Genomic DNA, 26,773 nt, shown 5'->3' on the forward strand with positions numbered 1-26,773 from the left:
ACCCGGCTGGTGGCTGATGGGAACAGCACAGAAATTATTACTAATAATAATTATAATAATAATCCCTCCAGAAGTACACGCCTTATTAATCATTACCAACACTTATAATAACGACGATAATAATCGTAATAATAATAATAATAATCCCTCCAGAAGTACATGCATTCATTTCATTTCATTTACAGCATTTATCAGACGCCCTTATCCAGAGCGACTTACAATCAGTAGTTACAGGGACAGTCTCCCTGGAGCAATTTAGGGTTAAGTGTCTTGCTCAGGGACACAATGGTAGTAAGTGGGATTCGAACCCGGGTCTTCTGGTTCATAGGCGAGTGTGTTACCCACTAGGCTACTACCACCCTACATGCCTTATTAATCATTACCAACACTTATAATAACGATGATAATCGTAATAATAATAATAATAATCCCTCCAGAAGTACACGCCTTATTAATCATTACCAACACTTATAATAACGACGATAATCGTAATAATAATAATAATAATAATCCCTCCAGAAGTACACACCTTATTAATCATTACCAACACTTATAATAACGACGATAATCGTAATAATAATAATCCATCCAGAAGTACACGCCTTATTAATCATTACCAACACTTATAATAACGATGATAATCGTAATAATAATAATAATAATCCCTCCAGAAGTACACGTCTTATTAATCCCTACAAACACTTATAATAATGACTATAATGGGGCAGTGGTGGGCTAGCATGTGTTAAGGTTAAGGAAGCCACCCCGTCCCCACACGCTGCTCTCCAGGCGCCTGTCATGGCCGCCCACTGCTCACTCAGGGTGATGGGTTAAATGCAGAGGACAAATTTCTCTGTGTGCACCGTGTGCTGTGTTGCTGTGTATCACATGTGACAATCACTTCACTTTAGTGGGGCAGTGGTGGCCTAGCGGTGATGGGTTAAATGTAGAGGACAAATTTCACTGTGTGCTGTGTATCACAATGACAATCACTTCACTTTCACTGGTGGCCTAGTTGTTAAGGAAGCGGCTCCATAATCAGGAGGTTGCCATTTCGAATCCCAATCTGCCAAGGTGCCACTGAGCAAAGCACCGTCCCCACACACTGCTCCCCGGGTGCCTGTCATGGTGCCCACTGCTCACTCAGGGTGATGGTTAAATGCAGAGGACAAATTTCACTGTGTGCACCGTGTTCTGTGCTGCTGTGTATCACAAGTGACAATCACTTCACTTTCACTACATAATTGTAATAATAATCCCTCCAGAGGTACATGCCTTATTAATCATTTCCAACACTTAAATAATTACAATAATAATCCTTATTCTGTATATGAAACCACACTTAAACCTGTAATGATCAGAGTGACTACATTATACACAAACAGTACATTTTAGATGCATAATAAATATTTACTTAAATAACATGATGGGCAGTTTTTTTTCTTGTCCAGCCCTAACTATTGAATTAGCAATTATTTTATACAAATGAAAAAACATTAATGTCTTAACATTTCAAAACATGTTTATTGTTCTCAAACTCAAAAGTAATAGTAAAATATTTGTAAAAAGTATAGCGGTCACAGCTTCAACAAGAACAGGAAGAACACAGTCACGTGAATTTGACTGGGCAGTGGTTTTACTTAGAACAACGCACAAAAAAAAAAAAAACAAGACAAAACACAAATATTCACATACCCAGAAAAGATAGGACTGCATGTATACACATACAAACAGGTGCACATGCCTAGGGCAATCAGGGCGACAACAATGACTAGATGAAATACCGCCCCTCTTATAGCCTACTAAAACATCAAGTTACAGAATAGCTTCCTTTAACTTTGAGGTACGTCCACATCTTTGACGAATGAGCACATTTATTGCACCGTTGAAAATCTGAAGTCTCTTTCGTTGCTGCTACTCGCCAGTGCCGCCATCTTTGTTTTGGGTCCAATGCATGGACTTGCATATTTAAATTTATGGCATTTAGCAAAGTGTCTAACACACTAGGCTACTACCACCCTACTGTTATAAAAATGGGTTTGCTTTAGTAACTTTTTGCAACACACATAATCCTGCAGAGAACCAGGTATCTCTGATTTATTCCAAATACATTTTATGGAAAAAAAAGGACACAAACTGCACAATTTATAGTAACCATGATTTATTGTAATTTTCTTGGCTATTTTATATCAAAAACAATACAAGCATTAATAATAATAATCATTTCTACATCAAACTTAACTGAAATGTGACTCCACCCACTGAGGTATTATTCATACTACATGACACTGGCCGGTTAATTAACCACGCCGACCTCTAACTATACTACTAATACAGAAAAGGGAGAAAAAACCTAATCAAAAGGCAGCATTCACAGACTCCGCCTCTTCTGATGACATTCGGAGGGGAGGAGCATGCGCCTCGCTAATACGGCTGCAGTAAGTAGAAGGCAGCTGCAGCCAATAAAATTCCACAGAAAGGCACCAGCAAATACTTCCTGTACTGAAGCCACGGCCCTTCTTCAGGCTCCACGTCCATGCTTCGTTTGTTTTTCTTCTTACGTCCCCTCAGACGTTTCTCAAAGGCCTCAAGCTCAGCCTGCATGAGCACACAAACGCACAATGAACAACTGATAATCTGGAAAATGCTGAGGACTTGCGCTCAGATTCACCTGCTCCTTCTTTCTCTCCTCCTCCAGTGCAGCCTGCTCTTCTGCTGCTTTTATCTGAAACACACGTACCTTTGTGAATGCATGTCTATGACGACGGCCAAACAATAACTTTTACGCCACAACACAGGTCACATTTATCAGGCTCAGATACACACAATTAGTGCATATAACACATTTTTCAGCACACACACACACACACACACACACACCTCAGCAGCCTTCTTCTGCAGAGACTTGCAAGCATCGTCACACAACACCAGTCCAGCCTGAGAGCAGGAGAACTCCTGAACAGGAAACAAACAGTGTCACATTGTCTTTGGGTGTGTGTGTGTGTGTGTGTGTGTGTGTGCGCGCGCATGTGCGTGTTTTACCTTCTTGATGCGTTTGCAGGGACATTTGACTTTGACTCTCTGAGAGCAGAAAGCGTCACAGTTGCCAGGGTGACAGACGTCTTTACAACGGTGACCACAGGACAGCTACAACGCACACACACACATCTGTGAGCTCCTGAACAGTAGTCATGTTAATGCACAAGCCACCAACTCCAAACATTCTGGGTTCTGCTGTGGTTTCTGTAGCAGTGTGTGTGTGTGTGTGTGTGTGTCATGGCCCATTTGGCTCAGTTATGCCCCTAATGCTGAGACACACAGACACACACAATTCCCTGATCTATGCATTCACACGCTCACACACTCCACGCTAATCAACATTGAGGCTTGTTTGGTTAGAGGGTGAGCATGTACGTACGTGTGTGTGTGTGTTCTGCATGGTTCAACAACCTCACTAACGGCACTAATCACTGCTAATCTCAACGCTGGAAAATATTACACACACAGACACAGGTACCTGTTTGGGACAGCGGTTCCTGCAGGAGCTCAGCAGAGTTTGACCTTCATCATCAGATGCAGTCCATACCCTGCAAGTAAGACCACATCATCTCAATCAGCAGGAGGTCAGATGGAGAGAACCAATATACTCACAGGATACACAGGTTTAACAATGGGATGCAATCATGTTTAATTTCAAGCAGTAAAAAAAAATGTTCTAGCACTAAATGAGGACCTTCCACAGGCCTGGAGTAAGAGGAGTATGAGGACCCTCTGCAGGTCAGGAGTAAGAGGAGTAACGAGGACCCTCCGCAGGTCAGGAGTAAGAGGAGTAACGAGGACCCTCCGCAGGTCAGGAGTAAGAGGAGTAACGAGGACCCTCCGCAGGTCAGGAGTAAGAGGAGTAACGAGGACCCTCCGCAGGTCAGGAGTAAGAGGAGTAACGAGGACCCTCCGCAGGTCAGAGGACCCTCCGCAGGTCAGGAGTAAGAGGACCCTCCGCAGGTCAGGAGTAAGAGGACCCTCCGCAGGTCAGGAGTAAGAGGAGTAACGAGGACCCTCCGCAGGTCAGGAGTAAGAGGAGTAACGAGGACCCTCCGCAGGTCAGGAGTAAGAGGAGTAACGAGGACCCTCCGCAGGTCAGGAGTAAGAGGAGTATGAGGACCCTCCGCAGGTCAGGAGTAAGAGGAGTAACGAGGACCCTCCGCAGGTCTGGAGTAAGGAACTAAACACTCAATAACTCAATCTTGTTGTTGTCTGGTGTAGACTGAGACGGGAGATGAACTGTAAGTGGGATTTGAACCGGGGTGGTAGTAGCCTAGTGGGTAACACGCTCGCCTATGAACCAGAAGACCCAGGTTCAAATCCCACTTACTACCATTGTGTCCCTGAGCAAGACACTTAACCCTGAGTTGCTCCAGGGAGACTGTCCCTGTAACTACTGATTGTAAGTCGGTCTGGATAAGGGCGTAATGAAATTAAACTATGAACAGGTGGCTGAGGACAGCAAGGGACACAAACGGACAACTTACACACACTCGATGTACAGGCCGCTGATCTTGCAGTGGCAACGCACACGCATCATCTGCTGACAGGGTGGGCAGCTGCCTTGGTGACATGGGCGTGGACACGTATGGGTGCAGCCTGGTGGGCGGGGTTTGGAACACCCTTCGTCACACTGAATACACTCTTTCCCAGCCTGCACACACACAAATTGCTGTGTGGTTTGTTTACATGTACACACGCAGTTTAAAAGAGCATCTACTAAAAGATGACAATTAACAATGCATTAACGTAGTTTAAAATGCCACGGTGTGATATTCCTGCTGCGCTGCATCACCACGTCTCACATTCCTTTAGTTTCAGTGTTCAGTGGTGAACAGACATTTTTCTTCCTTTTCTGTTGCTGCTCTGTAGTAACTCTACACATCTCATGACTATGTGTGTGTTTATAAGCTGGTGGAATTGTGTGTCTGTACCTGACTTTTGTCTCCAGATTCGCTGGTTGAGACGTGGTGACATTCTAGTGTGCATTTATGGTTTCCACAGGTCAAAGTTCGCCCACAGGCTCGGCCACAAGAGAATGGACCCAGAATGTGACAGGGCACAGGATTGACCTGACACAGACACACACGCAAATGACAAACTGTGTGATAAGGTAAAGGTTACAGCATTTCGTTTAATCTCGTCTCAAATGTCAGCAGCATTCGCAGAGTCCCACCAGCCATCCGGTCCTCCACGCCCCCACCCCCCACACACACACTTGTTGTGGTTTTCAAATTGCAGTCAGGCCAGTTTGATTATTTTGGTTGAAATTCCATAAATCATTCAGCTCTACAAAAACCACAATGAGCGAGAACATCAGAACACGAGCAGAGGCATCTGGACCCCACAGAACAAAGAACAAAGGACCCACCTCATGTTCCCCGAGACAGACCCTGCAGGGAAAGAAAACATACACACACAGTCAATTCCACTTCTTCAGACCAAGCCTGAGCTGTGTGTGCAGAACCATGCGAGATGCTGGGAGCTGTACATTAGATTAGTTTACAATTTAACGCACATGTGACATTGTGTGGCATATCAAGTGACATCCTATTTTTGAGATGGACAGTGTCGCGTTGGCTCTGGCTGAAACTCAGAACCAGAGGAATCTGCTGGAACCAGCATGCTAACGCCAGCCATTTGGCACGTCAGATGCCTGTTCCCAGCTGTGTGTGTGTGTGTGTGTGTGTGTGTGTTTTACTTACGTTGGAATGGCCACCTGGCAGGGTGGACAGGGCAGGGCTTTGCACACGAATGCTGGAGCAGATGGCTGTTCCCACGGACCCACTAGAGGAGCCTACACACACACACACACACACACACACACACACACAGTATAGTTCTGCACAGCTATAGAATGGAGACACCATGATGGACACCTGACAGTCATTGTAAGAGTGTGTGAGAACACACTCACCCTCTCCGCGCTCTTCACCATCACCTGGTCATGGCAGGGCTGGGGACAGAGGTGTCTGCAGCGGGGCAGTGGCTGCTGGCAGGCCTGGCGGCAGGGGGGACAGGATCCTGGGTGGCAGCGATGGGGCTCACGTGACTCGTGGTGACAGGTGGGCGGAGCCCTGTTGGTAAAAGAGTGATTGTAGAAGCACAACTCAAAACTGATGTGTGTGTGTTTGTGTTTGTGTACCTGCACAGCTCTTTGCATCGTGGTGGTTTTGTGTTCCTCTCTCTCCCACAGGGAACAGACATTGACGTGGAGCCACACACACACTTCACCTCCACCATCTCCGGGCATGGATAGCAACTACCTGTACACACACGCACACAATTATCGAGACAAAAGAGAGACAGCGATAAAATCCCAAACAATGACCTTTATCCAACACATACACACCAGTCAAGTAACATGCCAAATGTCAACTAATTCAAATATCACGTCTTCTGACATACAGCAGCAGCAGACACTATACACACACACACACACACTTCAGCATTCATGGGATTTGTGATTGCAGACATCGCCTTATAAGGAGTGTTGGGCCTGTGGGTGTGTGTGTGTATATGTGCTCCTACCCTGATGACAGGCTGAAGGACACTTGTGGTTCCTGCATCCCAACATCCTGTTGCATTTCTGGTCACACGGAGGGCAGTTACCCGGGCAACACTGAGACAGACACACACATCACTCACTCATCTGTACTCTCGCATGTAAGCGTTTGTGCTTAAAAGTGTGTGTTGAGTGCAGGGTTTCCACAGAAAAAGCACCAGAAATGACTCACAAATAACAAACTGAAAATATTGCAGTTGTCCCCAAGTGGCTTGCAGCAGTACAGATAATATGAGACTTTAACAAGTGCTCAAAATGAACAGAAATTAGCAAGTAAAATTTAAATATAAAATCATCGTTTTGTATTTTAATAGAGCAGACAAATCCCTTATGCAATTTGATGAAAGTTTAAATTTGGCTTCCATAAACCTTCAGAAACCCTGTGTGTGTGTGTGTGTGTGTGTGTGTGTGTGTGACGTGTGTGTTCACCTTCCTCCTGCATTGGTGCCGTTGGCAGCTGCGGTTGCGCGTGCATTTGGTCTCACAGATGTACTCCTTATGACACGGCATGAACCTGCTGTAACGAGCACAGCGACACTGCTTCTCCACCTCCTAAACACACACACAGGATGTTGCATGTGGTGACATCTACTGGACCCGGTGTGAGGAGTGTGTAACATGATAAATGTACCAGCGGGTGTGTACCTGTCTGCATGTCTCACAGGCTCCTCTGTGACAGCGCATCGTACAGGTGTGCAAGCCACAGTCCAACTTCTTCCCACAGGTATCTCCACACGTGGCAACGTCAGCAGTACATGGCAGTGCCGTCTCTAACACACACACACACACACACACACACACACACACACAGGTTAACAACCCCCCGGACGGAAACAGACCTTGCCTACTGGTTAACAACCCCCCCGACGACACCCAACGACACCCAACCTCGCCTACTGGTTAACAACCCCCCCCACCGACCTCGCCTACTGGTTAACAACCCCCCCGATGACACCCGACCTCGCCTACTGGTTAACAACCCCCCACCGACCTCGCCTACTGGTTAACAACCACCACCCGACCTCGCCTACTGGTTAACAACCCCCCACCGACCTCGCCTACTGGTTAATTACCCCCCACCGACCTCGCCCAACCTCGCCTACTGGTTAACAACCCCCCCCGATGACACCAAACCTCGCCTACTGGTTAACAACCCCCCCCGACCTCGCCCACTAGTTAACAACCCCCCCACCGACCTCGCCTACTAGTTAACAACCCCCCACCGACCTCGCCTACTGGTTAACAACCCCCCCCGACCTCGCCCACTAGTTAACAACCCCCCACCGACCTCGCCTACTAGTTAACAACCCCCCACCGACCTCGCCTACTGGTTAACAACCCCCCCCGACCTCGCCTACTGGTTAACAACCCCCCCACCGACCTCGCCTACTGGTTAATTACCCCCCACCGACCTCGCCCAACCTCGCCTACTGGTTAACACCCCCCCCCGATGACACCAAACCTCGCCTACTGGTTAACAACCCCCCACCGACCTCGCCTACTGGTTAACAACCCCCCCACCGACCTCGCCTACTGGTTAACAACCCCCCACCGACCTCGCCTACTGGTTAACAACCCCCCCCACCACCACCCGACCTCGCCCACTGGTTAACAACCCCCCCCGATGACACTGAACCTCGCCTACTGGTTAACAACCCCCGATCTCACCAAACCTCACCTACACACATGCCAGCTAACCACGCCCCGCCTGTTACACACACCAACCATGGCACCCTGCCTGCTGTTGCCAGCTAACCACGCCCTGCCTACCGACGGCAGCTAACCGAGTCTGGCGTCAGCTAATGTCGCGCGTGGTGTGCGTAAACTCACCGGACTTGCCACACGGGCAGGAGCGGTTTCCTGAGCGAGGACACTGGCCACATGAGCCAGTATGACACACCCGCTCACACGTGTGATTCCCACATGCTAGAGGAGCACCACAGACCTGACACACACACACACAAAATTAACACACTCACACCACAGTCAGGCAGCTCCTATGTCCATGATGGGGTCACCTGATCACACTGCCACAGTGGACTGGAACACGGACGCTCCACCTGCTGCAGACCACACACACACTTTTGTAGACTGACCCGCGGACAGGGAGCACACACACCTGCAGAGAACAGGACAGGCAGGTGAAAGTAAAGTGATTGTGAAGAACTGCAGCACAGCACACGGTGACACGGTGAAACGTGTCCTCTGTATTTAACCGTCACCCTTGGTGACAGTGGGCAGCGTGTGGGGACGGGTCCTTCTGATCCATTTCCTTACCCGCCAGGCCACCACTGCCGAGTGTGTTGTGTGTGGTACCTGCATGACAGGTGTTCTGACAGCGGTGAGCTCCGCAGCTCAGTGTTGTGTTGCAGCGTTGTTGGCAGAACCAGGCTTTGCTGTGGCAGCGCCGGGGCAGCGGAGCTCCTTTACCACAAACACACGACACCGACACCATCTTCGGACACGGCGGGCACGGCCCTGAAAAACATCACACCAACAATCAGCCTGGGTGTGTCCGTCTGTGAGCGTGAGTAAGTGTGCGTTTCTGTGTACACACACCTGGGTGGCAGAGCAGCAGGCAGCGATGCCCGCAGGGCGGCTTGAACTCCCGCTCGCACACCTGACCACAGGAGTGTGGGAGGAGCCAGGGGTCAGGGGTCGGGTCAACCTCCTTCCCACAGTAACACACATAACGAGTGGGAGTCTGCTGAGGAGTGTACTCATAACGACACTTGGGACTGACACACACACACACACACACACACATACACCATGATGGCAGGAACTGCACTGGGAGACATGTCATAACTGAGCTGTGATTGGCTGCATATGAGCGTGCTGCTCTGTGATTGGTTGATCCCTCACCATGGCCAGGGCGGAGCCTTCTTCCCAAAGTCGTCGTCGGTGACGGAGGAAACGAGGAAGGCGGAGTCTGCAGCCCACTTCTGTATGCAGGTGATGTGGAAGATGCTGTAGCAGCACACACAGCTCCACACCTACACACACATGGGAAAGATTGGTCTGAGCACAAGAGAGTGTGTGCGAGTGCAGGCGGGAGTGTGTGAGTGTACCGCTTGTGTTCTCTTGACTGATGCGATGCAGATGAGGCAGGTTGTTGCTCCCGACTGAAAAGCCTCGTTCAAGTTCTGTCTGATCCTCACCAGATCTGACGTGTCTCCTCCTACACACAACACACACAGTAAAGTTAAAAAGCCAAAGGTTCTTGTCAGCTGTACACAACACCACACCGCCAACCTGTTTGTCTGGTGTAGGAGGTGAACGTTGATTCCAGAATCATCCCACGTTTTCCCATATTATCATTATCATCATCATCCTCCTCCTCCTCCTCCTCAGAAGATGAGAAGCTAAACTGCTTCTCAGCCAGTCGCAGCGCAGCAGCCTGATCACTTCTCCGGATCTCATCAAACTTGGACTGAGAAGAGAGACCTGAATACAGAACACACAGATATGAGAGAGAGAGAGAGAGAGAGAGAGAGAAACACACACACACACACACACACACACCTTTACCTTTGCTCTGGGCCAATGGAAGCTCGTCTTTTTTCCCGGTGGTCGCAGCAGCTCTGCTTCTGGCCCTCCCTGAGCCCGCTGCTGCACCAGCTCCACCTTCTCTCGGGGTCAGGGACCCCACAGCAGCGCCATGGACCCGACCTTGACCTCTGGCCCGGCCACGACCCTGCTGTCGCCAGGCTGGCTCCATTGTAACTCACCTAGATGACGTCAGAGCAGCAAACACGTGAAGACAGAAAGGAGGCAGGGGGTGTAGAGGTAGACGCTGTCCTGCACTGAGAAACAAAACCTGCAGCGTCCTAATAAATTCACGCGGCACTGCGGGGTCACAGGGGTCAGGGGTCGCGTCACCAATCAACATTATTCATTCCAAGCCCCTGTAGACTGGAACACCTACCGCACTTCCGCTCCAGCGTCGCGCCGTCCTGACATGCGCAGAGCGCGCCGACAGGTGCATGTCGGGAAAGGAGTTGCGTTGAGGACTACAAATCCCAGCATCCCGTGCGGCGAGTAGAGCGCTGACACGTGGCTTCGTCTGCCTAAGCGGATTTCTACCAAATAAATCCACGTTTAATTTATATAATCAGCACACACACGGGTCTTTACGTTTCAGTTCGTTTATTAAAAGGGTGGTAGGGGCCTGGTGGGTAACACACTCGCCTATGAAACAGAAGACCCAGGTTTAAACCCCACTTACTACCATCGTGTCCCTGAGCAAGACACTTAACCCTGAGTGTCTCCGGGGGACTGTGTAACTACTGACTGTAAGTCGCTCTGGATAAGGGTGTAAATGTATTAAAAACAGCAAATCCACGTTACACCTCCTAATAACATGGGGCGTGTTCTACTTTAGAAGCTTCAGAAAATTCTCATATTAGTTACTCATATTAATTATATGCGATATCTGGCACCACTGTGTTATGAATGACTCAGTCAGAATTAGAATTAAGAAATATATTATTTTCTCTTTTGTTCATTTGCATTTACATTATTTCATTATTTCATAATTGCGATTGTGCATTGGTACAATAAATTATGAGTGTAATGGCATTTTATTTTGTGAAAAACAAAACAAAACGTTATTATTATCCACTAATAATCCCTCATCGCTACGGGGATTTAAGAGACTAAATATTTATTGGAAGAAAACTTGACAGCATCTTTCACCACAATTGATCCTAAAAAATTACATTTCCGCTACAAGTTAAATAGCCTTCATCCATGTGCTGGGTGAGGGTGTGAAACCTTCTAGATCTTTGGTTTCAGTCTGTAGACGTGTCCCAAACACAAAGCATCCTCTCAAGATCCCACAAACCAACATGGGAATTCATATCTTGGGAATCATTCTTTCTCCGGCTCGACCATCTCGGAGAACACCACCCCTCCACTGGCGGTGATCTTCTTCTCCAGCTTGGTGACGCGCTTCTTCAGCTTGCCCTGCGTGGCCTCGTGCTCGGCGAGGAGTCGTGCGAATCGCGTCTGCAGCTCGTCCAGCGTTTCCCCCATTCTGATCACCTTCTCCTCAGTGTCCTTGGGGTCAGGCCCCTGCTTGGCCAGCTCCAGGTCCAGCAGGTTGTCCTTCAGTAGGATCTGCCGACCCTTTTCTTCCAGCATGGCTTTGGCATCCGGGTACTCCGTTAGCGCCTCCATCAGGTCGTCTTTGGAGAGGCAGAAGAGGTCAGAGTAGCCAATGCTGCGGATGTTGGCCGTCCTCCGGTTCCCAGCCCTGCTGCCCTTGATGTTGAGGATGCTGATCTCGCCAAAGTAGCTGCCATCGCTCAGAACCACAAACTGAGTGACCCCATCATCAGCCACCACAGCCAGCTTGCCCTCTTTGATGATGTACATCTCTCGTCCGATGTCCCCTTTCTTGCAGATGTAGTCACCAGGGCTGTACGTCTGTGGCTGGAGCTTCAGCACCAGCTCCACCAGGAGGCCGGCCTCACAATCCGCAAAGATCCGCACCTTCTTCAGTGTGTCCAGGTGCACGTTTATGGCAATCTCTGCTCGCAGCTTGTCTGGCAGGTACTTGAGCACCTCACGTTCGTCCACAGCTTTTTTATTGGTCCAAAGGTAGTCAAACCATTTTATGACACGCTTCTCCAGGTCTTTGGTGACCTTGCGGAAGGCCATGTACTGTTTGATAGCATCAATGCGTGCCTGGAAGTCAGCTCGGGCTTGATTCATGTTGGTGATCATGGAGCCCACGTTACCGACGATGGTAGCAAAAATCAACACTCCCACCAGGAAGTCGGTCACCACGAAGAAGTACTCCGAGTTCTTCACCGGGGGTGGAGTTTCGCCAATGGTGGTGAGCGTCAGTGTGGACCAGTACATGCTGTAGGCGTACTTCCGCACCAGTCTGGCAAACTCAGGGTCCCTGGTGTCTGGGTACACAAAGGTGTCTGCACCAAACCCAATGGCCTTGGAAAAGGAGTAGTAGAGACAGGCATTCCAGTGGATGATGATGACGATGTACATGACGAGGTTGGAGATGCGGAAGACGTTGGGGAAGTTGGTTCGCGTCTCTGTGCGCTGGAAGAACTCGAACATGCGGTTGACACGGAATAGCTTGTTCATGCGGATCTCGGGGTAGTTCATGCCGAAGTAGAAGAAGAAAACGTCAGTGGGGATCATGGAGACCAGGTCCAGCTTGAACTGGATACTCTTCACATAGCGGTCGCGTAGCTTCTGCTCATCTTTCACCAGCAAGCCCTGCTCCAGGTAGCCTATACACAAACACATGTTTAGTCTCTGTGTAAAAGCCATCTCCACAGAGACAAATCGAGAGAGGTGGAGCATTTTCACAATGCAAAAGAGGAGACCGCTCCTGTCCTCCACCGTAAAGTAGAATTTGTGAAAGATGCTACCTGTCCTGGTGCGGAACACCATGTCTGCAAGGTAGATTAGGTCCGATACGTAATCCACTATAAACCAGGTCATCAAGTAGTCATGCTGGAGCTCTTCAAAGCAGGCCCTGCGCAAGAACCAATCACAGTAAGAGAAAGTGAAGAAAGAGGAGCCCTCATGGACGGAGCTTCAGTCCTCGTCACTGTCCCCTGATTTACTCCATAAATGCTTATTTCAGTACCTGCTTGTTAATAAACAGTAACGTCACCTGGCGATGATGAGGGTCCAGTTGTACATGACAGGTATGGTGATGATGAAGAGCCAGTTGTAGTAGATGTTTCCTGCAGGATCAATCACGTAGATCTCCTTCGGCCTGTCAGTCAACAGCCATCACAACACAAATCATCTGGAGGTGTGGCCATAGGACGGTGACAGTTGTGTGTCGTACTAATAATTACGTTGAACTCAGTGTGTTGTTGTGATGACTACTTATGATAGAGTCTTTTTTTGTATTCTGTGTCTCAGGGCAGTGGTGGCCTGGCGGGTAAAGAAGTGGACCGGTAACCTTAAAGTGAAGTGATTGTCACATATGATATACAGCAGCACAGCACACGGTGCACACAGTGAAATGTGTCCTCTGCATTTAACCCATCACCCTGAGTGAGCAGTGGGCAGCCATGACAGGCGCCCGGGGAGCAGTGTGTGGGGAAGGTGCTTTGCTCAGTGGCACCTTGGCGGATCGGGATTCGAACCGGCAACCTTCTGATTACGGGGCCACTTCCATAACCGCTTGGCCACCACTGCCCCAAAACAGGATAATCTGTCAGATGTGGACAGAATCCGAAATTTGGAACTGCCAAGGCGCCACCGAGCAAGGCACCATCCCCACACTCTGCTCCCCGGGGGCCTGTCATGGTGCCCACTGTCACCAAGGGTGACGGTTAAATACAGAGGACACATTTCACTGTGTCACCATGTGCTGTGCTGCAGTGTCCCACAATGACAATCACGTCACTTTCACTTTCAGTCGTTGTGAAAATGCAATACATAAAAACTTACTTTTGCTTCTCTTTCTCCTTCTCTTTCTCCTTCTCTTTTTCCTTCTCCTTCTCTTTTTCCTTCTCTTTTTCCTTCTCCTTCTCTTTTTCCTTGTCCTTTTCTTTCTTTTCTTTCTTCTCTTTTTTAGTTTTCTTGTCCTTTTTTCTGATGTGAAGTGCAGAAATGACTTTTTGACCTGCATGCTGAACTGAATGAGTGATGAGTGTTATTCTGCTGTTACTTACTCTTTTTTCTCTTTCTTTTCCTTCTTCTCCTTCTTTTTCTCTTCCTCACTGGAGCACAGACAGACGGATGGATGGATGGATGGATTCTCTGTACTCTGTGTGTATGTATGTGTGTGTGTGTGTACTCACTCTTTGTTGTTGCTGTTGTTGGTGTTGAATTCTGCTCCAGGATCTGGACAGGCTTCCTCTCTAGATAAAGTGAAAATTCACCTTTTTATGATTCGCAGTAAAAATGTCAGAGAGCCGCGTTTTGGGTCCTACTGAAGGTTCACACGGAGGTCGAAGCATCAGCTAAAAACCACATACGGTACACGTTTGATGTGAATCTTTTTGTGGCTTTCAGCAACTCCGGACTCCACTTGGGGAGCCACTGTCTGCACCCCATAATCCACCCCCCACCCCGGCGTCAGCTCACATGGTCAACTGCTGGTTGCCCTCGACGACCTCGGCTGCCCCGGGCTGTGGAGGGACGGGGATGGCGCAGTGCGATGTCACTCTCGAAGACATGGCACCGGATTCTGAGGTGAAAGTGTTAACATCTCATGAAAAACTACAAAAATTAAATCATTCAGCAACTTTAAAAAGCAGCTGGAAAGAACGTCTCTCACCTAACAATGCTCCTCTAGTGCAGACAGCTCAGACACGTTCCTCCATCCATGTTCCATTTCCACAATGATCCATCAAGCCATTTACAGCACACACACACACACACACACACACACTGGCAGAAAGGGAGCAAAAAGGCCCTAATTTGTCCAAATATTCTTCCACAGCGATGACATGGCTGCTCGGAGTTACGGGATTTCTCTGAGCCCCAACGGGATTGGAGATTTACTGGGAGGGTGAATATGACACACACAGACACACACACACACACAGTGGATCTGAAACAAATCTCATCCATATTCATTGGGATACTGTGTGTGTGTGTAATGTCAGCTCGGGCTTGAGAGTGTTTAAGAAATTGTTTGATTGTCTGATTCTGTGTATGACTGTCTGTGTGTGTGTGGGGGTGTGTTTGCATGCATATGTGGGTGTGTGTGAGTGTGTGTACATGTAGTTGTGTATGCGTGTATATATATATGTAAATGTGTGTGTTTGTGTGAGTGTGTATATATATATATATATATATATATATATATATTGTGTGTATAGGTGTGTGTGTTTATGTAGTTGTGTGTATATGTTGTTGTGTAAGCATGTGTGTGTGTGTATTTACAGTACAGACCAAAAGTATGGACACACCTTCTAGTTGTGTATGCATGTGTGTGTATATGTAGTTGTGTATGCGTGTGTTTATATGTAGTTCTGTGTTTGTGTGTATATGGAGTTGTGTATGTGTGTGTGTATATGGAGTTGTGTATTCGTGTGTATATGAAGTTGTGTATGCGTGTGTGTGTATATGTAGTTCTGTGTGTGCGTGTGTGTATATATGGAGTTGTATATGTGTGTGTGTGTGTGTATATGGAGTTGTGTTTGTGGGGGTGTATATATGGAGTTGTGTATGTGTGTGTTTATATTTAGGTGTGTATGTGTGTGTGTATGTATATGTAGTTCTGTGTGTGTGTGTGTGTGTGTGTGTGTATGCGTGTGTATATATGTAGTTCTGTGTGTGTGTATATATGGAGTTGTGTATTCGTGTGTGTATATGGAGTAGTGTATTCGTGTGTATATGTAGTTCTGTGTGTGTGTATATGGAGTTGTGTATTCGTGTGTATATGTGGTTGTGTGTGTGGGGGTGTATATATGGAGTTGTGTATGTGTGTGTGTATGTATATGTAGTTCTGTGTGTGCGTGTGAGTGTATGTAGTTGTGTATTCGTGTGTATATGTAGTTCTGTGTGTGTGTATATGGAGTTGTGTATTAGTGTGTGTATATGTAGTTGAGTGTGTGGGAGTGTGTATGTATATGGAGTTGTGTATGTGTGTGTGTATATGGAGTTGTGTATTCGTGTGTATATGTAGTTCTGTGTGTGTGTGTGTGTATGGAGTTGTGTATTCGTGTGTATATGTAGTTCTGTGTGAGTGAGTGTGTGTGTATATGGAGTTGTGTATTCGTGTGTATATGTGGTTCTGTGTGTGTGTGTATATGGAGTTCTGTGTGTGTGTGTGTGTATATGTAGTTGTGTGTGTGAGTGTGTGTGTGTATATGGAGTTGTGTATTTGTGTGTATATGTAGTTCTGTGTGAGTGAGTGTGTGTGTATATGGAGTAGAGTATTTGTGTGTATATGTAGTTCTGTGTGTGTGTGTGTGTGTGTATATGTAGTTGTGTGTGTGTGAGTGTGTGTATATGGAGTTGTGTATTCGTGTGTATATGTAGTTCTGTGTGTGTGTGTATATGGAGTTGTGTATGTGTGTGTACTCACCTTGGCAGCTGTGGGTCAGGGCAGATTACTGTCCCTCCTGCCCTGTCAGCTCTATTGTCTAATACACTGAAATCCTATTAATCTTCCTCTCCTGCCGCTACAGCGTCAGTGTGAAGACGTGATGATGCCCACCAGGAAGAAGAGGATCAGAAAGATTTCAAAACATCTGGATGGTCAGAAAAAAAAAAAACTAAACATAGTTCGGACTTTAGTTTGGTTTTTAACACATTTTTTGGTCCCAAATCTCCTGTTCTCCAAACTCTCCCAGCTCAACATGTCACCTGCTAGCTTCCAGACAGACAGGAAGCAGCAAGTAAGGCTGGAAAAGACCACGTCTGGAACACGGTCCCACAGTACTGGTGCCCCTCAAGGACGTGTCCTGTCCCCACTGCTCTTCTCCCTCTACACCAATCACTGCTCCTCCAGGAACTCAGATGTTAAACTCGTGAAGCTTGCAGATGACTCATGCAGAATCTGCATACCGACAAGAAGTTGAGCGGCTGGTACTCTGGTACGGTCAGTACAGCATGGAGCTGAACAAGACTATAGAGATGACAGTGGACTTCAGGAGACGTCCCTCAACACCATCAAATTCGTGGGTACCAGCTTCTCCCAGGACGTACACTGCAGTCATTGAGTCCGTCCTGTGCTCCTCCATCACAGTTTGGTATGGAGACGCCAATCAACAGCACTGGGACAGACTGCAATCACTGGTGCCCCCCGCCCTCGGTCCAGGACCTATTCCTCTCAAGAACCAGGAGAGGGACAGGGAAGATCATCAAAGATCCCACACACCGTGGACAGGGTTTATGACCTGCTGACCTTTGGCAGATGTAAATGATTTAGAAGCCTGTAGACCAGGACCAGCCGACACATGGTCATTCAGTACCATCAAGGTGAAAAGCCTCGCCAGTCTTGATGTTGTCTGCACCTTCATGCCTACATTGTCAGGTCACCAAGCCCCAATAGTACTCCCATGTCCCTGCATGAAGATGTGGCGCCACCTGGTGGCCCAGACCATGCACAGAAACGGCACTTTTTAAAGTGATTATTGAACTACTTCTGTGATTTGACAATCACCGAATTTAAATTCTCTTTCTTCTAGATCTCATGTTAACCCCCAGATTCTGCTGAATGTTTCCTTCTATGGACCTTCAAGGTTCCTTCTGTTTCGTTCTGAGGTCTTCAAAGTTCAACCCTCATAATGTCCTCTGGTTTGACATTTGAATCCCAGGACATTATGAGTGTACATCATATTTATATGAATAATATAATTTGCATTGAAATACTATTCAGAGTAATTGGACACCCTGAGAGACAAGTGGAAGAGAACATTTATTAGGATGTTGTGTAGATATAACACCACAAGCTGTGTCACCATGGCGATAGCACCCTGGGGTTACTTGATGAATCCACTGATGACGCTTGCAGTCCGACAGAAGCCCTTTCCTCGCACCTCAAAGGCCACGCCCTTATAGGTAGCCACGCCCCTACCGTCAGTGCGCAAGTCTGACTGCAGGTTTTCAAAAACACGCTGGCGTGGATTCAGCTCACTGTCCGGTTCACCTACACACACACACACACACACACACACACACGTGGAATTTGATGTAATTATGACACCATTATATCAAACTTCAGATAACTGAGGACAACTTGCTGTGAAATTGGAATGTTTATCAGCTAGTAAAAAACAGTAGGTGGGAAATGTGGGTAAATATCTGACTGTATATGTTGAAATAAATGAAGCCTGTAGTGAAATGACACTAATTAGTGTTAAATGACCATGACTCCGCCCCTTCCCAGGTAACACGCCCATATGGGTGGTACACAGGTACCAGACCGGTGGTCCATATCAGCCCCAACTTCCCCCAGATGGGGAGCAAGAGTCACCCCTGATTTACCCGCCGTCATGAGAAAGACTCGGACCAACATGGACCTCGCCGGCTTTTCTGATGATCAATGAAGCTAAATATTTATAACAAACATAATCTACAGGGAGTGCAGAATTATTAGGCAAATGAGTATTTTGTCCACATCATCCTCTTCATGCATGTTGTCTTACTCCAAGCTGTATAGGCTCGAAAGCCTACTACCAATTAAGCATATTAGGTGATGTGCATCTCTGTAATGAGAAGGGGTGTGGTCTAATGACATCAACACCCTATATCAGGTGTGCATAATTATTAGGCAACTTCCTTTCCTTTGGCAAAATGGGTCAAAAGAAGGACTTGACAGGCTCGGAAAAGTAAAAAATAGTGAGATATCTTGCAGAGGGATGCAGCACTCTTAAAATTGCAAAGCTTCAGAAGCGTGATCATCGAACAATCAAGCGTTTCATTCAAAAAGAAGCGTGTGGAAAAACCAAGGCGCAAAATAACTGCCCATGAACTGAGAAAAGTCAAGCGTGCAGCTGCCAAGATGCCACTTGCCACCAGTTTGGCCATATTTCAGAGCTGCAACATCACTGGAGTGCCCAAAAGCACAAGGTGTGCAATACTCAGAGACATGGCCAAGGTAAGAAAGGCTGAAAGACGACCACCACTGAACAAGACACACAAGATGAAACATCAAGACTGGGCCAAGAAATATCTCAATACTGATTTTTCTAAGGTTTTATGGACTGATGAAATGAGAGTGAGTCTTGATGGGCCCGTGGCTGGATTGGTAAAGGGCAGAGAGCTCCAGTCCGACTCAGACGCCAGCAAGGTGGAGGTGGACTACTGGTTTGGGCTGGTATCATCAAAGATGAGCTTGTGGGGCCTTTTTGGGTTGAGGATGGAGTCAAGCTCAACTCCCAGTCCTACTGCCAGTTTCTGGTACAGGAAGAAGTCTGCATCCTTCAAGAAAAACATGATTTTCATGCAGGACAATGCTCCATCACACGCGTCCAAGTACTCCGCAGCGTGGCTGGCAAGAAAGGGTATAAAAGAAGAAAAACTAATGACATGGCCTCCTTGTTCACCTGATCTGAACCCCATTCAGAACCTGTGGTCCATCATCAAATGAGAGATTTACAAGGAGGGAAAACAGTACACCTCTCTGAACAGTGTCTGGGAGGCTGTGGTTGCTGCTGCACGCAATGTTGATGGTGAACAGATCAAAACACTGACAGAATCCATGGATGGCAGGCTTTAGAGTGTCCTTGCAAAGAAAGGTGGCTATATTGGTCGCTGATTTGTTTTTGTTTTGTTTTTGAATGTCAGAAATGTATATTTGTGAATGTGGAGATGTTTATTGGTTTCACTGGTAAAAATAAATAATTGAATGGGTATATATTTGTTTTTTGTTAAGTTGCCTAATAATTATGCACAGTAATAGTCACCTGCGCACACACAGATATCCCCCTAAAATAGCTAAAAATAAAAACAAACTAAAAACTACTTCCAAAAACATTCAGCTTTGATATGAGTTTTTTGGGTTCATTGAGAACATGGTGGTTGTTCAATAATAAAATTATTCCTCAAAGATACAACTTGCCTAATAATTCTGCACTCCCTGTATATAATCGACTCCCCCTGGCCGCTGTTCAGCGTGTTCAGTGTGTTTTACCAGCATAACCCTGGAAGGTGATTCGATCTCCAGGCTGAGAAGAGCCGGGTGGAACCACAAGTTCCATGTGGGCAGAATCCTCGGCACAGAGAACACGAGCCTGAGAATAAACTCCACGCACACGGACACCACGGACATTACACACACACACACACAGACACTCTTTCAGCTGACACACACACACACACACACACACGGAGGTAAGATGTGAATAGAATCTTACACTGAAGGTCTGCGTCTTCTCATTTTTGGATGAAGACTAGTACCTTGTGGTTTGGGGTGAAGGCCTGTATCTCTTTGTATTTTTGGTGAAGACTAGTACCGTGTGGTGTTTTAGTTTGGGGTGAAGGCCTGTATCTCTTGGTATTTTTGGTGAAGACTAGTACCGTGTGGTGTTGTGGTTTGGGGTGAAGGTCTGTATCTCTTGGTATTTTTGGTGAAGACTAGTACCTTGTTGTGTTGTGGTTTGGGGTGAAGGTCTGAATCTCGTGGTGTTTTTGGTGAAGACTAGTACCTTGTTGTGTTGCGGTTTGGGGTGAAGGTCTGTATCTCTTGGTATTTTTGGTGAAGACTAGTACCTTGTTGTGTTGTGGTTTGGGGTGAAGGTCTGTATCTTGTGGTGTTTTTGGTGAAGACTAGTACCGTGTGGTGTTGTGGTTTGGGTTGAAGGTCTTTATCTTTTGGTGTTTTTGGTGAAGACTAGTACCGTGTGGTGTTGTGGTTTGGGGTGAAGGTCTGTATCTTGTGGTGTTTTTGGTGAAGACTAGTACCTTGTTGTGTTGTGGTTTGGGTTGAAGGTCTGTATCTCTTGGTGTTTTTGGTGAAGACTAGTACCGTGTGGTGTTGTGGTTTGCGGTGAAGGTCTGAATCTCGTGGTGTTTTTGGTGAAGACTAGTACCTTGTTGTGTTGTGGTTTGGGGTGAAGGTCTGTATCTTGTGGTGTTTTTGGTGAAGACTAGTACCTTGTTGTGTTGTGGTTTGGGGTGAAGGTCTGTATCTTTTGGTGTTTTTAGTGAAGACTAGTACCGTGTGGTGTTGTGGTTTGGGTTGAAGGTCTTTATCTTTTGGTGTTTTTAGTGAAGACTAGTACCGTGTGGTGTTGTGGTTTGGGGTGAAGGCCTGTATCTCTTTGTATTTTTGGTGAAGACTAGTACCGTGTGGTGTTTTAGTTTGGGGTGAAGGCCTGTATCTCTTGGTATTTTTGGTGAAGACTAGTACCGTGTGGTGTTGTGGTTTGGGTTGAAGGTCTGTATCTCGTGGTGTTTTTGGTGAAGACTAGTACCTTGTTGTGTTGCGGTTTGGGGTGAAGGTCTGTATCTCTTGGTATTTTTGGTGAAGACTAGTACCTTGTTGTGTTGTGGTTTGGGGTGAAGGTCTGTATCTTGTGGTGTTTTTGGTGAAGACTAGTACCGTGTGGTGTTGTGGTTTGGGTTGAAGGTCTTTATCTTTTGGTGTTTTTAGTGAAGACTAGTACCGTGTGGTGTTGTGGTTTGGGGTGAAGGTCTGAATCTCGTGGTGTTTTTGGTGAAGACTAGTACCTTGTTGTGTTGTGGTTTGGGGTGAAGGTCTGTATCTTGTGGTGTTTTGGTGAAGACTAGTACCTTGTTGTGTTGTGGTTTGGGTTGAAGGTCTGTATCTCTTGGTGTTTTTGGTGAAGACTAGTAACGTGTGGTGTTGTGGTTTGCGGTGAAGGTCTGAATCTCGTGGTGTTTTTGGTGAAGACTAGTACCTTGTTGTGTTGTGGTTTGGGGTGAAGGTCTGTATCTTGTGGTGTTTTTGGTGAAGACTAGTACCTTGTTGTGTTGTGGTTTGAGGTGAAGGTCTGTATCTTGCGATGTTTTTGGTGAAGACTAGTACCGTGTGGTGTTTTAGTTTGGGTTGAAGGTCTGTATCTCTTGGTATTTTTGGTGAAGACTAGTGACTTGTTGTGTTGTGGTTTGGGGTGAAGGTCTGAATCTTGTGGTGTTTTTGGTGAAGAATAGTGACTTGTTGTGTTGTGGTTTGGGGTGAAGGTCTGAATCTTGTGGTGTTTTTGGTGAAGACTATTACCGTGTGGTGTTTTGGTTTGGGGTGAATATCTGTGTTATAGGTGTTAAATGTTTAAATGAACATGCCTGTTTACCTCTTCCAGTGGTGCATTTCTTATGACTGCACTAACAGCAGTTCTGGGCGTGGCTTCTCCCAAGTCAACTTTCTGCACACAGAGTGAGTCAGAGTCTGGGTGTTGCAAAGTGGAAAGGATCTTTCCAACGCGAAGGTCCAGGCACATCACACTGAGTTCAGGCTCCAGGGCTTGAATGGATGACCTCTGCCCCCCAGACCTCACAGCCCTGAAAGTTACTGTCACACACACACAAACGGAGCTCTGGTGTGTGTCCATGCCATCTGGAATGTGCATGTGTAAGCAAGTGTGTCACCTCTCCGCTTGCGACCATCATTCTTTTTGTTGAGGGGGGCGGAGCTGGGCATGGGTGTGGCTGATGATGAGGATGGGACTGGTTCTTTGGTTGTTAGAGAACTGGTTGCTTCAGCTAATGATATTTCCAGAAGTTTAGCTGAAAAGACAAAATATAAAACCAACCAGCAATTAAATTACACACCTTATCAAACAAACTGTGTGTGTGTGTGTGTGTGTGTACCTGCTTTTCTTCTTTGTTTCTCTTGTAGCTGTGTTTTCAGTTCGTCAATGTCTTTCTTCAGTTTGGCATTTTCCACAAGCAGTCTCTTCTGTTCTCGAACTGAGGACTGGAGAACTACACACAAATTGTTCAGATTAGGCAGTAGCTCTACCACTCTCAGGGTTACTGTTGTAAAGGGGGTTTGAACCTGGGACTCCTGATTCAGAAGGCTGCACCCACCCTGCCACCCGGATAAAAGAGACTAGCGTTCCATGATGGCCAGATCTTACTCATGCAAACCCACATCCATCAATACATCCATGAAGGGTTCATCAAGATACAGAAAAGTAATCCTGAGGGCTCCTGACATAATATAGTCATGTTCACCATATAAATATCCGTTTTATTTCTGTGTTTATTAGGAAAAGAAAGATAATAAGTCTGTGTGTGCGAGTGTGTGTTTGTGCTCTTACGTGCTTTCTCTCTCAGCAGCAGCACCTGTTGTTTGAAAAACTCTATATTCTGCTCCTCTCCGTCTTTCACCTCCTCGGGGCTGTGGGAGTCCATCACACAGCTGCCTCACACACACACACACACACATACACACACACAGGTTATTATGGCAAAAATACATACCCTGTTATTCATTTATAATACACATTGTAATGTTTTTCTTCACTGTCCAGTTTATGGCCCTGCCACACTGGTAATGAGGTCCAGCAGGACCAGGTCCAGCAGAGAGCAGAAACGACCCAATGTACCCATAACCCACTGCTGCTGGTGCCCTGCCTGCCCTGGTCAGCTGGACAGAGCGTCTGCACACCTGACACACCTACTGAATTTCAGGGCAGAGAAAACCTTTAGCTAATCTTATATCTTCTAGCTGGTCTTTATTATTCAAATTGACTGAATAGTTATGAACACATTTCTGGAAAAAAAAAAATTACTGCTTCACACAAACCTTTAAAAATCTAGTGAAGTAAAACCAGTGAAACCAGTTTACAGAATGCATCCAGACACACACACACACACACACACACACACACACACACACACTTATACATACTTATACACACACACACATCACAGGAAAAGGGGGAGGTGAAATGGACTTCAACAGCTGCAGTCACAACTATAAATACACACAAACACACACACAATGTAGTAAGGCCAGTAACACTCATGTAAAAACACATCATTAGAAACAGTGAAAATCTGTGTGTGTCAGTGTGTTTGTGTGTGAGAGAGTCTGAAGTGAAAGCTGTGTGAATGTGTGTTATTAAGTGCATGTGGGAAAGTGTTTGACAATCTATTAACTAATCTACACTCTAAGATAGAGCAAGATTTTGTGTGTTTGTGTGTGTGTTTGTGTGTCTGTGTGAGTGAGATGTTTCTTTCTTTTCACCTGAATGTAGAGTCGAAGAGGAGGAAAGTGTTCAGCTCAGAGCAAATCAGCCAAATGAGATCTCACACACACACACATTCTCCACACTAACAGCCTGCAGCTGCTGGTGTCACGTTCTCCTCTCAACGATCTCTGTCTCTGTCTGGAGTCTACATTCAGTCCTCAGTGTCATCAAGAAGAGCAGCATGGGAGCACCAGTTAAATTCTCTCAAACCAGGAGATTTCAAATACAGCCCGGAAGTGGTTTGTATCTTACCTCCAGAATAGAAATATCCAGGAGTTATGGCAAGGGCCACAGTAGGCCCACAAAGGTGGAGTTCTGCAAGGCTCCATCCCTGGACCTCTCCACTTCTTACATTTACATTTACAGCATTTATCAGACGTCCTTATCCTGAGTGACATACAGTCAGTAGTTACAGGGACAGTCCCCCCCTGGAGACACTCAGGGTTAAGAGTCCTGCTCAGGGACATGCTGGTAGTAATTTGAACCTGGGTCCTCTGATTCATAGGCAAGTGTGTTACCCACTACCCTCTTCTTCTTATACACTAGATCACTTGGATATGTCATGTCTTCACATGGATTCTCATACCATTGATCATCTCAGCTCATCCTGGTCATGAAAATAAAGAAAACACATTGAATGAGAAGGTGTGTCCAAACTTTTGGCCGGTACTTTATAATGTGAAATATGCTTGTTCAAAATTTGGAAACAAATAAAGTAACCGAGGGAGAATATTCATTTTGAAAACATTAATTCTGCCAAAGAAATAGGTAGGCAAAGCTAACCAAAGCCCCAGGTCCTCAACAATTCTACTAATAAAAGGAGAATAATTACTATCACTCAAGTTAGTCTGGAGAAACAAAAACACCCAAATATTCAAATCCTGTATGAGACATGCGAATCGGAAACCATACCACAGTATCCTGTGGGATGATCAAGGGCAATGCCCTAAATTATCAATAGTGTCCAGAGCATTAGGCCCGGAAACGTCTGGATGTTGTAGATGAAGGAGTACATAGGGTGCTAGTAGCCTAGTGGTTAACACACTCGCCTACGAACCAGAAGACCCAGGTTCAAACCCCACTTACTACCATCGTGTCCCTGAGCAAGACACTTAACCCTGAGTGTCTCCAGGGGGGGACTGTCCCTGTAACTACTGCTTGTATGTCACTCAGGATAAGGTCGTCTGATAAATGCTGTAAATGTAAATGTAGTACAAAGAGACATTATAAAATCTAAATATATGAATTACATCTAAATGATGGTGAAGGTGAACAACAATGGGGATAAGGGGATAAGGGACACCCCTGTCGGCAGCCTCTACATACTGGAAATAGACCAGTATATAGACCATTATAGACCATTTAATCTGGATCAAATGCCTTTTCGGTGTAATAAAGACCATGTGGTGTGACAGAGAACAGAGTGTGTAGAAAAACTCTTTCTCCCTCCACACAAAGCACTGTATTCAACCACTCCAATTTGATGTTACCTGGCAGAAAGAGGCATGGCACAATAGAGGTTAAAAATGAACAGTTTCTAATTTATTAACACCGGTAAATAATTATTGTAGTTACATGTGAATATTGAATGTAAAAAGGTACCAAGGTTACAGAGAAAATAAACATGAGAAGAAAGAGTAAAGAGGGAGAAGAGAAAGAGAGGGGGAGAGAAAGGCTCAGAAACCTTCCGGCTTCCGATGGAAAACCCCCTGAGCAAGAAAGCTCAGAGTCCCTTTTCCACATGTGAGCAGACCTTTATACCCCTGGCCTACAGGACATTGTCACTGGCCTACAGGAAGTTGTCACTGACCAATTAGAACCTGATGTCGCGCCCCCGGTGCCTCCCATTTGGGGAAGACAAAGAGGGTGGGCGGTCCTGACGGCTGATACTTCACACGTAACCGTCAGACAAAAGACATGTAAAACAGAGGTGCCGAATCTTCACACACAACCGCTGACACAGGAATGTCACACCTCCCCCTGCAGACATCTGTTATGCGAGACAAAAGCAGGCTCCCATGATGTCCATTCTTACATCGGCATCACGCGAGATGAACAGGGTTGGATCCTTACTGGAAGTGATACAGAACATTAAAGAGTCTACGCTGGTTGTCCGAGCCACATATATTTTTAACAAAACCGGTTTGGTCTGGATTAATAATATTAGGCAACAGGTTTTCTCATCTTTGAGATAAAATCTTGTAATATCCATTTAAAAGACTAATTGGTCTATATGAAGAGCAGTCTAAGGAATTTTGACATTTTTAACAAGTAAGCTAATTGCTGCAGACTTCCAGGCAAAAATATTGGGCTAAATGAGGAGGAGGATCTGCAGGTGGATAACTGCGCATTTAGATACACATTTAGAGAGAATGACTTCTTTTGAGTAAAAAAAGTAATCCAGCCTTGAATAAGAGTTGTGGGGTGAGAAGAAAACGTCCACCAATCCGGTATCCTTGAGTCAGAATATTGAGAGTGCGGGAGGATTTTGGATTAGTTGAGGACTTGTCTAAACCAACATTCATTATGTCACCGCCTAGAAAGCCCCGACCCTTGC

The 26,773-nt window shown here is 46.4% G+C and overlaps 3 protein-coding genes across 3 annotated transcripts; all 3 read right to left on the reverse strand.

The window, feature by feature from the left end:
* Positions 1-2,144: 2,144 nt before the first annotated feature.
* Positions 2,145-10,925, reverse strand: LOC114773846 (NF-X1-type zinc finger protein NFXL1-like). The gene is made up of 23 exons (XM_028966019.1): positions 10,536-10,925; positions 10,139-10,338; positions 9,863-10,054; positions 9,679-9,788; positions 9,473-9,603; positions 9,167-9,345; positions 8,924-9,085; positions 8,626-8,726; positions 8,438-8,552; positions 7,253-7,377; positions 7,037-7,159; positions 6,574-6,664; positions 6,188-6,308; positions 5,960-6,119; positions 5,748-5,839; positions 5,414-5,435; positions 4,977-5,114; positions 4,530-4,696; positions 3,518-3,587; positions 3,043-3,147; positions 2,881-2,955; positions 2,672-2,725; positions 2,145-2,598 (listed from the first exon to the last, which is right to left on the reverse strand). The coding sequence occupies exons 2-23, from the start codon at positions 10,326-10,328 to the stop codon at positions 2,425-2,427; spliced, it is 2,697 nt and encodes an 898-aa protein (XP_028821852.1). The 5' UTR covers positions 10,329-10,338; positions 10,536-10,925; the 3' UTR covers positions 2,145-2,424.
* A 246-nt stretch (positions 10,926-11,171) lies between these two features.
* LOC114773848 (cyclic nucleotide-gated channel rod photoreceptor subunit alpha-like) lies at positions 11,172-15,103 on the reverse strand. The gene is made up of 8 exons (XM_028966024.1): positions 14,880-15,103; positions 14,687-14,789; positions 14,401-14,460; positions 14,272-14,319; positions 14,048-14,191; positions 13,257-13,361; positions 13,009-13,115; positions 11,172-12,867 (listed from the first exon to the last, which is right to left on the reverse strand). Exons 2-8 carry the CDS (start codon positions 14,776-14,778, stop codon positions 11,480-11,482), a joined length of 1,944 nt encoding a protein of 647 aa, XP_028821857.1. The 5' UTR covers positions 14,779-14,789; positions 14,880-15,103; the 3' UTR covers positions 11,172-11,479.
* A 2,856-nt stretch (positions 15,104-17,959) lies between these two features.
* On the reverse strand, positions 17,960-24,361 carry LOC114773849 (aminoacyl tRNA synthase complex-interacting multifunctional protein 1-like). The gene is made up of 7 exons (XM_028966025.1): positions 24,213-24,361; positions 23,281-23,381; positions 22,829-22,942; positions 22,607-22,744; positions 22,312-22,529; positions 20,190-20,358; positions 17,960-18,203 (listed from the first exon to the last, which is right to left on the reverse strand). Exons 2-7 carry the CDS (start codon positions 23,372-23,374, stop codon positions 18,037-18,039), a joined length of 900 nt encoding a protein of 299 aa, XP_028821858.1. The 5' UTR covers positions 23,375-23,381; positions 24,213-24,361; the 3' UTR covers positions 17,960-18,036.
* Between the last annotated feature and the right edge of the window lie 2,412 nt (positions 24,362-26,773).

Source organism: Denticeps clupeoides, unplaced genomic scaffold (assembly GCF_900700375.1).
Source record: "Denticeps clupeoides unplaced genomic scaffold, fDenClu1.1, whole genome shotgun sequence".
Lineage (NCBI taxonomy): Eukaryota > Metazoa > Chordata > Actinopteri > Clupeiformes > Denticipitidae > Denticeps > Denticeps clupeoides.